Below are 11,621 nucleotides of genomic sequence, written 5' to 3'. Positions count from 1 at the left end.
TGGCTTTATAAATGCTTACTTGAGTTCAGTGCAAGCCACACTTAACAGTGTGCAAAATTTTCCTTGTTCTAGGTGACAATAAAATATAAATAGAAAGAATCTGGCACACTGGGTTTTGTTCATATAATAGAACCACAATCTTTATTTTCTATAAGCAGCACTAAAATTGATGGCCTTCTCAAGTATAGCTAAGGGATCATGGAATAATCCATTTTGCTCTAAGACAAAAGTTCTGGTCCATTTCTTCAGCAGATGGGCTCTCTGCTCTTCAATTATTCACCCCAATGGCTCAGTTCTTCCTTCTTATCATCATCACACTTATTCTTCTCATTTCTCTGATAGGCATTCACACTCGAGTTTAAGCTGGGGACCTCAGAATGGATGCTGATGGTGATAGTTCTGGGAATGCTGGCTTCTCTGAATGTTGGGAAGCCAGGAAAAGGTCATGATCAAGTGGAATAAAAAGTTGAAGCTAAAGAAGACATGGCATCATCATACATAGTCTTTTGCCGTCTTTATTTGGGCATGAAAAACCCAAGCTTTTAAAAAATTAATCAATTTATTTATTTATGGCTGCATGTCTCGTGGGGTCTTAGTTCTCAGTCCAGGGGTTGAACCCATGCCCTCAGCAGTGAGAGCATGGTGTCCTAACCACTGGACCACCAGGAAATTCCACCTCTGCCTCTTTTTCCAAAAGTTTTAAAAAATATAGGTTGTATTACTTTATTTTACACAGTCACAATATATTGTCAAAACCCTAGAATGATATTGATATAGTTCTATGAGCTGAAATAAAAGCCTTTTTCAGAATTCACCAGTTTTGCATGTACTGTCTCATTAAATAATTAGCAACTCAGGTGAAAAGCAGCAAAACTCTAAATAGTTGATCTTAGTGTCAACTTTTTTTTCCCCATCAGGCCCATACCCTATGAAAATGGCCAAAATCTGAGAGCCAAAACTGAGAGAAAAAGATCAGTCCTGCCATTTATCAGGCTGGGATGATCAGACAGACAAATAAAGTTTGTCTTTTTATTTGATTTAAATTTATCAGACAGACAAATTTAAATTTATTGGACAGACAATAAAACCAGTCAAAGAAGTGAGCAGAAAACACTGTGTCTCTTAAGGTCACACAGCGTGATGAGGTCTCTTGCATGTGATGGCACCAACCTGCTCCCAAAGACTTTTTAAAAAATATATATTTACTTTTGTTGCATTGGTTGCTGCATGCAGGTTTTCTCTAGTTACAGTGCAGTAGCTTCTCTTGTTGAGGAGTGTGGGCTGTAGGGGATGTGGGCTCAGTAGTTGCGGCCCTCGGGCTTAATTATCCAGAAGATATGAAATCTTCTAGGACCAGGGATCAAACCTGTGTCCCCTGCATTGGCAGAAGGATTCTTAACCACTGGACCACCAGGGACGTCCTCCCAAAGGCTTTTGAATCAATGGAAATACTCTCTGTGGTGTGTCCTTTGGGCCCTCTGAGCATCTCCAGGGCTGACCCTTCATCTCCATCTTTGTGTTTCATGCACCCAGAAGACCATACTCTCTTTTCAGAGGTCTGAGCATCAGTTTGATAGAGGAACCCCTCCTGAGGTCTATGCATCAGTCCTACAAGCTTCCTCCTTTGACTCCTGGATTCTTTTGTTTCCTCCTGATTCCTTCCTGCAGTTCGGTACTGTCTGAGACAGCAAGCTGCAAGAGTTGGTGATGGACAGGGAAGCCTGGCTCACTGCAGTCCATGGGGTCACAAAGAGCTGGACATGACTGAGCAACTGAACTGAATTGAGAAAACCTTGGTAACTCATTTTTACTCTTCAGCCTTCTAACATATGTGTAACCAGTTCCTGGTATTCAGTTCCCTCTGTTTGCAGTTCCTTGTGTGGGTTCTGCTTTCCAGCCTAGATCCTGATTGAAATAGAGACCCATGAATTTGGAGGCAAGTTGATGGGGCCTTTTTGATGTCATCTGGGGCAAGCATCCCAAGAGAGGAGGTATGTTGACTGAAGCATGATGGAGGGATTCTTCAGCTGGGCACAGAGGACTCAAGAGGTGACACTGGCCAAGCCTGGATTTGTACAGAGGTGTATCTAAACTCATAACCACACTTTCTCTCCAAGGGAAACAGATAAACTGCACACCAGAAGTGATGGGACTGAGGCCTCAACAAGGAAGGATCATGTTCCTCTAAGGCCAGAAAGGAAATGGGTGGGACTACACCAGTGGTTAAGAATCTGCTTCCATTACAGGAAGCAGGGGTTCGATCCCTGCTTGGGGAACTAAGATTTCACATGCTGAGTGGTGTGGCCTGGTCAGAAATTTCAAAAAAAGAAAGAGGGTGAGAAAGGAAGAAAGGATATGGGGGTGAAATGTATGAGAGGTTAAGTAAGGAGACTCTTCTCAGGGTTGGGAAGAGGGGTTCATGGAGGTGCTAACCTAGAAGGTTCTATCTTATTCTTTGCACTTCCCCACTCCAGGTGAATACAAAGCTATAGGTGCTTCTAAGTCTGCCTTCTGAAATTCACTTCAGTCAAATTAACTTGTGTCTCAGAAATGTTTTATGTGTGACCTCAGCAGATGTGTGTGCATGTAACAAACATATAGAACAATAACTTACCATTTGTTGACACCTACAATTGTCCTACATTACTAGGGCAGAGTGGAAGGGATAAGCTGGGATGTGGGGTTCAGTTTTTCAAAAAGTCACTACCTACCTCGTGAGTCCTTAGGCAGGTCTAGAGTCCAGTATATTTGGGGGCACCAGAAACTAGGACTACTTCTTTTTTTTTTCCTGGCTATACCAAATGGTGTGGTATCTTAGTTCCCCGACCAGGGATTGAACCTGTGTTCCCCGATTGGAAGCACGGAGACTTAACCCCTGGACCACCAGGGAAGTCCCCAGGTTTACCACAGTTAAGGGTGTGCTGCTCAATGCCTGTGGCTCCCAAGAGGATGGAGGCGCATCTCCAAGGGGCTAAAGAAGCAGAGGGAGATGCTTTTAGCTTAACCCTCCATGTATGGGCAGCCCAAGTTGGAATGATTCAGTGACCAGAAATGCCATATGCCTCCTGTCTGTGCCTATGTGTGCTAAGTTGCTTCAGTTGTGCCTGACCTTATGGACAGTAGCCCGCCAGGCTCCTCTGTCCATGGGGTTCTCCAGACGAGAATACTGGAGTGGGCTGCCATGCCCTCCTCCAGGGGATCTTCCTGACCCAGGGATCGAACCTGTGTCTCTTATGGTCTGCATGGGCAGGCGGGATCATTACTACTAGTGCCACCTGGGCCCACAGCTAATTTTGCCATCATAGGACTCCCTTAGTAGGACTGCAGAGGGCAAGCTTCCTGACCCCAGGTGATGGATTCCCTTTACTTAGAGCCGGCCAGTCCAGTCCAGAGTGACAGCAGCAGGAGAATTGGGTTCTGGGGAAGTCCCTCAATCTCCCCTTCCTGAGAAACCCAGGATCTGTCATGAACCTGCTGGAGGAGCTTGGCTTGGTATTTTCTTCTCAGGGAGCCTGGACAGGTCATATGCATGCTGATGCTGTAATTTCTTCATCTGAGGCTCATGGGATCTTCTGAAAGGAGGATCCTGCTTTCATTCATGTTATAAGATTGTCACGCCCCACTGAGGTAGCTGGCACTCCCTAACATGCCAGATAAATAGGCCCTGCTTTGTCATAGACAGTCATTGCTCTCGGGAGCTGCTGGAGCTACTATACGGTCTCCTGTGCTTTCGATAAAGGTTCTTGCCAACTGAGAGCTGGAAGGTTCCTTGACTCTTGAGCCTTCTCTCTTTTCAGAGTTTTAGGATTCAGTGAAGGGGTGGGGCCATGCCGGGCTAGGTGCTCCTTACTGGGGAGCTGCTAGGATCCTGGCAGATCTACTTGACTCAGGTCCCTCCCCTGTTTCCAGGCAGATGAATTTGTCAGTGGGATTGGGGAGGGCTGCTGGGAGGAGGTGACCCAGACTTCAGGGAGCTGTGGGCTATTTGAGGTCAAAAGTCATGCCTGACCTTGGAACCTCTAGGGGGGACACGGTCCCTGGCTGGATCCCTGGGAGGAGGAAAATTCTGCTTTACATGCCCTCCTTAAAGTTGCCTTGAGGTTTTGCCCCAGAAGGTGCCTCAGATCTTGGTATCAGGCCAGGCTTCCTGGCTCCCTGCCTAGAATCAGGACATGAGGAACTAGTTTCCTGGGAGGGTCTTGAAATGTCTTCTAATGCTTAGGTCTCCTATCACTGTCCCCCACAGGCCCTGAGACTACCCCACTATGGCACATGTTCTGGAAGGCGATGGAAGAATCCATACGTCAGGTGATGTTGGCAGGGGGTCTGGGCCAGGAACATTCATGCCTGTCTCTTCTGGACACCCAGCCTTCTCTGTTCCTTCCTGTGTACAGTCTTTACCACCCAAGGCTATCCATCCACCAGTGGAACCTGAGGGTGAGGACCACTTCTTATTCACTGCTCTGGGTCCAGACCCAGGCTTGGGCCAAACCCAAAGCATCAAAGAGGGTAGCTGGGCCTTGACACAAGTGTACTTATGGGGATGAGAGTTTACCTTCTTAGACCAGTTATGGCCCTTCTCTTCCTCAACAGAGCCCACGGTTTCAATGGAAAGAAAGGCTGGGTTCATGGGTCATGAGAGAGCTGCCAGTTTTAATGTGCAAACCCTGAACCATCCTTCCTGAAAGACCTGGATTAGATCATTCTCCTGGTGGTGGTTTAGTCAGTATGTCATCTCTGACTCTTTGCAGTCCCAAGGACTGTATCCCACCAGGCTCCTCTGTCCATGGTATTCTCCAGGCAAGAATACTGGAGGGGGTTGCCATTTCCTTCTCCAGGTGATCTTCCCCAGGTCTCCTACATTGCAGGTGGTTTCCTGGATTTCAGGCAGATTCTTTTTTTTTTTTTTTAATGTTCAGGCAGATTCTTTACCAACTGAGCCTTCCTTCCTGAAAGACCTGGATTAAATGATCTTTCTCCTAACATCTGGTAAAGCAGCCTTCATCATGTTGGGTTTTTTTTTTTTTAAATTATTCTTTTCCATTTAAACAGCAATGGATTGTCCCAGACCTGTAGTAGTCTCCGACTGGAATCAGCAAGTGTGGATCCTTCAGGGTCAGACCCTCATGGCAGTTCCTTGGAGCAACAATGTGGGGCCAGGTAAGTGACAGGTCATAGTGTGGCTGCTTCTTGGAGCAGCCTCATATCAGTGCAGCTGGGATGCTAGTACTATCCTTTTATTAAAGTTTGGATTTATAGCAGAGACATCATTTGGCTGACAAAGGTGAATATAGTCAAAGCTATGGTTTTTCCAGTAGTCATATACGGATGTGAGAGTTGGACCAGAAAGAAGACTGAGCACTGAAGAAATGATGCTTTTCAACTGTGGTGCTGGAGAAGACTCTTGAGAGTCCCTTGAACTACAAAAAATCAAACCAAGTCAACCCTAAAGGAAATCAACACTGAGTATTCATCGAAGGACGGTTGTTGAAGCTGAAGCTCCAATACTTTGGCCACCTGATGCGAAGAGCCAAGTCACTGGAAAAGACCTTGTTGCTGGGAAAGACTAAGGCAAAAGGAGAAGGGGGCAGCAGAGAATGAGATGGTTGGATGGCTTCACCAATTCTATGGATATGATTTTGAGCAAACTCTGGGAGAGTGTGGAAGACAGAGGAGCCTGATGTGCTGCAGCCCATGGGATTGCGAAGAGTCAGATTCAACTTAGCAACTGAACAACAACACCTGGAGGGGGAAGAATTTCACATCTGCCCATGGAAGGGGTATCTTGGACTACGACAAGGAGAGCAGAGGGAGGGGAGTAGCTTTCTGGGGAGCAGGAGAGCTGCTTTCAGTGGTCTGAAGGCCTGTGCTAAGGAAAAAGAGTGGCTTGTTTGCCCAACTTCCTATGTCCTAAGAGGACTAATTGGGTGGATTCCACAGAAGGCAGATTTCAACATCAGTTAGGAAAAACTTGCTAATGAACAGAACTTTCCAAGGATCAGAGGGGTTCCTTGGGGCTGGTACATCTTGCCTCCCAGTGTTCAGGCAGAGGTTGGGAAAATCCCAGGGGTGGGGTCTGCCTCCTCTGCCTTTGCTTCATTTCCTAGAGCAGTGACTGGTGCTTGGTGTGATTGAGTGAATGAATGAACGAATGAATATGAGGCTGACCATTCTGTGGGTCTGGGGTAGTGGGATTATATTCTTTAGGTCTCTTCCAGCCTTGCCTGTAAGATCTTGGTCTTCTGTAATTGCAAAAGGTCACTGACACCGTAACTCTTCTTATCTGACAGCCACTGTCACCATTATGCCATGCAAGTATCCAGAGTCTCTTGAGGAAGACAAAGGGATTCCTATTTATTTGGGAATAAAGCAGCCAGAAATGTGTCTATATTGTGAGGCCATTGGTGGAAAGCCCAAATTGCAGTTGAAGGTAAGTGACAAAGAAAAATAATGTTAGAAAAAACCCAACTTCTCTTCTCAGAAGTTGATTTGTCAGGAAATCTAATTTTATAATTAAAAAAAATAGTTTCTGCTCTTAAGCATATTTATACCTGGCTCCTTTAGAGTCATGTGCATGAAATAAGCTTTTTTTTTTTTTTTTAAAAAAAACTAATTTTTATTTGCTTAGTTTTGGCTGTGCTGGGTCTTTTTTTGCTGTGTGGCTTTCTCTAGTTGCAGTGAGTGGGGGCTACTCTCTAGTTGTGGTGGACGGGCTTCTCATTGCAGTGGCTTCTCTTGTTGCAGAGCACGGGCTCTCTAGGCATGTGGGCTCAGTAGTTGTGGCTTCTGGGCTCTAGGGCACAGGCTTGGTAGTTGTGGCATGGCTTAGTTGTTCTTGGCATGTGGGATCTTCCCAGAACCAGGGATCGAGACTGTGTCTCCTGCATTGGCAGGAGGATTCTTTACCATGAACCACCAGGGAAGCCCATGTTTTTCTTATTTCTAACTGCCTGTTATAAAATAGCTTTTTTCTGAAACTTCAGTTTATAGCAATTCAATTTAATTCAACACCATCCAATCCAAGTCAGCAAATGTGTGCATTCTTACTGGCCTCCAGCACTGTTACAGGCATTTGAATATCATCAGTGCACAGAATGGCAAAGAGTCCTGCCTTCCTAGGGTTTACATTCTAGTGGAAGACAAGAAATGGTCCACAAGAAGCATAATCATGGGTAAGCCTGTGACATGTTAAAGGGGGTTATGTTGTCTGGGAAAGAATGATCAGGGCTGGTAAAGAGACTGGTGGTGCCAGAAAGAGCTAGAACCTGGCTTCATGGTAAATGGTACAGCAGGTGTTATTGCAAAGGTGAGATTTTATTGGACAGGAAAGGAAGCAAAAGTGTGAGCCAACAGAGTGTCCAGTGAGGGCAAGTTCAAGGACCAGGAGTGAGCTGGGGAGGAGGCAGAGTTCAGAGAAAGGCAGATAGTGAAAGAGCTTTCCCACTTTTGTAAGGACTTTAACCTGTCAATCAATTAATTCATTCAACATGTATGCTAGACTCTGGGTTCATCCACATCACTACAAAGACCCAATTTCATTCCCTTTTATGGCTGTGTAATATTCCGTTGTATTTATCTACTACTGTGTGTAAAATAGATGGCTGGTGGGAACCTGTTATACGGCACAGGGAGCTCAGTCCAGTGCTCTCTGACAACCTAGAGGGGTGGAACTGGGGGTGGGGGGTGGGAGAGGTCCAAGAGGAAGGAGATACATGTATGCACAGGGCTGATTCACTTTGTTGTACTGCAGAGACTAGCACAACACTGCAAAGCAACTGTACGCCAATTAAAAATATATAAAAATTTTAAAAAATTAATTCAATCCAAATTATTGGAATGTTTTGAATAGAAGAGTGACATGAAAGGACATAGGTTTTAAAAGGATTATTTTGGCTGCTACATGAGAGCAGGGTGAGAAGGACAAGGAGAAAATGCCCCTTGAAGGTTTCGGGGTGACCCAGATGTAATCTGAGGGTCTATTGGAAGAAGAGGGATGATGGACAGAGTCTTGAAATACTTTAAATTGAGGCAATGGGATTTTCTGACAGAGTGAATATGGTGTGTGATGAAGTAGATAAGGCCGAAACAGTAGGCTTTCAGCTCTGTAGGTAAGAGCTACATGGTTTAGACCCTGCAGGTTTTGTTAAAGCCTTTAAATTGTATGATAATTATGAGAACATCATTCAAGACTTTTAAGCTGAATGGTAACATGATCTTATTTATTCAGTTATTTCAGTTTCCAGTTCATTCAACTCTTTGTGGAGAATGAGTGGTGGGGATGGAACAGGTGTGGGGGAGGGTGTGAGAAGTGGCTCAATTCAACAAAGACTCTGGAACTAGGGTTTACAGGTCTTGCTGCTGGGTTAGGTGCTGAGAGGTCAAAGAAAGCAGTATCAAGGTTGGCTTCTTGGTTTTTGGCTGTCCACAGAGTGGGATAGATTAACTGGAAGTTATTAACTGAATAAAGGAATCTTTTGGAAGAAGTCCCTCTACTCAGGGTAGGATGTGGCTGAATTATGGGCCATTCTATTATCTCTTTGGAGAGCTTGGATATAACGTAATTTACTTAGAAATACTTATCTAATATGTAAATATATAAATATATACATCTACAAATATCTTTCTGTATACAATATGGAAGATTTTTTCTGATTATTCTATATTCCTTTGTTCCTTTGAGTACAAGTCCTTTGATTTTTTAGACCCTCTTGTGTCTTTTTCATGGCTTTGAGCTTTCTCATATGTTTGATAATTAATCAGAAGCCTATGCACCCCCACCCTGGTAGTCCTTCGCCAGAGCAGTGGTTCTTACAGGAGGGAGTCTCTCATGGATGCAAGAGAGAGGACCTTGGCTTCCTGCTGCAAATTTGCATCTCCTTCCTTTGCCTCGGGGCGGGGGGGTCTTCTCAGCCTCTAATGTGAGGAGAGTTCCAATTTGTAATTCAAGTATGGCCACTTGTTTGTGAACCTGTGCCTTGTGTCACTTCCATGCCACCTCTGGATTTGAGGGTGAAGGCTGGGAAGGTGAGATTTCGTATGTGCCCACTTTGCTGTTCCTTTGAAATGTATTTTCCTAGGTTTGCTCTAATAGATGGATAGGGTTGCTCAAACGTTGGACCATTTATAGGTTGTGTGCAAGGAATCTTAAACTGCAGGGCTTCCTAGGTGGCTCAGTGGTGAAGAATCTGCCTGTCAATACAAGAGATGAGGGTTCAAGCCCTGGGTTGGGACGATCCCCTGGAGAAGGAAATGGCAACCCCCTCCAGTAGTCTTGCCTGGAGAATCTCATGGACAGAGGAGCCTGGTAGTCTACAGTCTGTGGGGTCTCGAAAGAGTCAGACATGACTTAGAGACTAAACAACAACAACCTTGAACTACTCAAACAGCCTCTGCTTCTCCTGGTATTTTCTGTCCTGTTTCAGAACAAGAAGATAATGGATCTGTACAACCAAACCAAGCCTGTGAAGCCATTCCTTTTCTACCATGAAAAAACAGGCAGGACCTCCACATTTGAGTCCGTGGCCTTTCCCGGATGGTTCATTGCCTCTTCCGAGACAAACCAGCCCATCTTTCTCATTTCCGGGCTGGGGAACGTGTACAATACTGCCTTCCAATTAGATTTCAAGGTTTGAACTCAACCTAGAGGTGGCAACTTGGTCTTATCATTTCTAGCACTCAGTGTCTTTGTCTGTATCATCTCTGTGTCATTTTCACCAGTGCTTAGAGGTGGGCTTGACCCCGTTCTCATCTTATTTTAGAGAAGTAGCAATGACTCTATGGAAACCAAGGCATAGAATGTGGGCTCAGAAGCAAAGGAGGTGGGTGGTGTGTGGCTCTCCTTTCCAGCTGCAATGGTCCATCCCTCAAACCATCTGTACAAAGATATCAGGACCCTAAAACAGTAGGACCCTCTCTTGAGTGTGGTCATGAAGAAGCCTCAGAGCTCATGAGTCTGTCTTACCCAAGATACTGAGACTAGGTTGGAGCTGATCTTTCTATTCTGCTTTGTTTCCTGATGGACTTACATTTCCCATAATCTCTATATGTTTCCAGTACATTGCAAGGGTTAATACATCATTTTAAGGGTTAGAATATTGTAAAAGAAAATAACTTTTTTTTTTTAGAAAATAACTCTTAATGAAATTGAATTATTTTTGTCTAATTCTAATGTGTTACCATAAAGCCAGTAGCTTTTCCCTGGTGGCTCAGAGGTAAAGAATCCACCTGCAGTGCAGGAGCCGCAGGAGACGTGGGTTTGATCCCTGGGTTGGGAAGATACCCTGGAGGAAGGCATAACAACCCACTCCAGTGTTCTTGCTTGGAGAATCCCATGGACAGAGAAACCTGGCAGGTTACAGTCCATGGTGTCGCAAAGAGTCAGACACGACTGAAGCGACCCAGCACACATGCACACACCAGAAAACCAAATATAAACTCTAGGTTGTTTGTACAATAAGAAAGCTAAAACAGATATAAAATGAAATAGGGAACGAGGAGCAAACTGAAATTAGCAAGAGTAATTAAATGAGAACACCACAGTGGGTCAGCCTGGGGCTTAGCTGAAGGGAGAAGGGTCCTTATCAATGGTGATAGAATGGGGTGGTGGGGATATTTCATGTAAAAAGGCACTACTATTTACTATTTTCTGTAGAATCTCATGCCTTGCTTTCTTTTTTTTTTTTAGGAACTCTCACAACTTCACTACTCCCTCTAAAAACTGCAGTAAAAGGTGCTTTTTGGGGAAAGGAGAGCCTAAATTCCTCACCAGCCATGCTTCGGATGTTATCTTGTGATGAAATGACACAACTGATTTAGGGTATAATTGTAGAAAGATGTAGCTAAGATCTGGTTCTGCATATCGTAGATTTCTTATTCTGACTCTGATACTACAAATGCAGAAAATGATGTTTGCTTAAATACAGTCCACACAATAGCACCAGTAATGAATTTTTTTAATGAAACTTTCATTAAAGTGGTGGACAATCACACCACCTACTCTACTAGGCAGGCTAGTAAGCAGTCAATAAGCACTGACTTAACACAGGGTCTCTTGATTCTTAGAAGTTTTCTTCTTCAATGAAATACTTTTTTAGCATGCTGTTTTATAAAAGTCAACATTAATATGGACATGAAGCTAATTAGTTCTGGAATATCAAATAGAAGAATTACTCACTGGATATTTAGTACTACAGTCACTGCTAATAAATGGTGACAGGTTGTTACATCTGCCGATTTGCATCATTACTTTGTCATTTGTTACATGTGACAACTGGGGTCTGATGACACTTTTCCTTGTGACATGAATATGATTCTGAGTGCCATGGCATAGCCAGTCCTACCAGGGGCTGTGTGATGATTCAGTTTCCTCATCTCCTTTCTCTACTGTGGAATCTCTGTTCATGCAGGCACTATGGTACCTTTGTCAACTGGCATGTACAAGAGCTCATGCAAAACTCTAATAAGGTGATGCCTTGTGGCTGGGCTCAGGGGTAAGGTGGTCATCCATAAGAGATTCTGATAACATATTTAGAGCATACTCAGAATGAAAAATGGGGCTTCTCTGGTGGCTCAGGGGCTTTCCTGGTAGCTCAAATGGTAAAAAATCTGCCTGAAATGCAGGA

General features: G+C 44.4%; 1 protein-coding gene across 6 annotated transcripts; it reads left to right on the top strand.

The window, feature by feature from the left end:
* Positions 1-3,682: 3,682 nt before the first annotated feature.
* On the top strand, positions 3,683-11,229 carry LOC122441781 (interleukin-36 gamma-like). Of its 6 annotated transcripts, none has more exons than XM_043468795.1 (6): positions 3,683-3,739; positions 4,247-4,308; positions 5,053-5,160; positions 6,291-6,430; positions 9,423-9,626; positions 10,685-11,229. In XM_043468795.1, the coding sequence occupies exons 2-6, from the start codon at positions 4,266-4,268 to the stop codon at positions 10,712-10,714; spliced, it is 525 nt and encodes a 174-aa protein (XP_043324730.1). In that variant the 5' UTR covers positions 3,683-3,739; positions 4,247-4,265; the 3' UTR covers positions 10,715-11,229. The 6 variants fall into 6 exon arrangements, with proteins under 6 accessions (XP_043324730.1, XP_043324728.1, XP_043324729.1 ...); XM_043468793.1 differs by having other exon boundaries at positions 4,247-4,437; XM_043468794.1 differs by having other exon boundaries at positions 3,685-3,764.
* Positions 11,230-11,621: the final 392 nt, after the last annotated feature.

Source organism: Cervus canadensis, chromosome 5, assembly GCF_019320065.1.
Source record: "Cervus canadensis isolate Bull #8, Minnesota chromosome 5, ASM1932006v1, whole genome shotgun sequence".
In the NCBI taxonomy this organism is placed as follows: domain Eukaryota; kingdom Metazoa; phylum Chordata; class Mammalia; order Artiodactyla; family Cervidae; genus Cervus; species Cervus canadensis.
The sequence above is the reverse complement of the archived record's forward strand: the minus strand, read 5'-3'. Positions and strand labels throughout refer to the sequence as shown.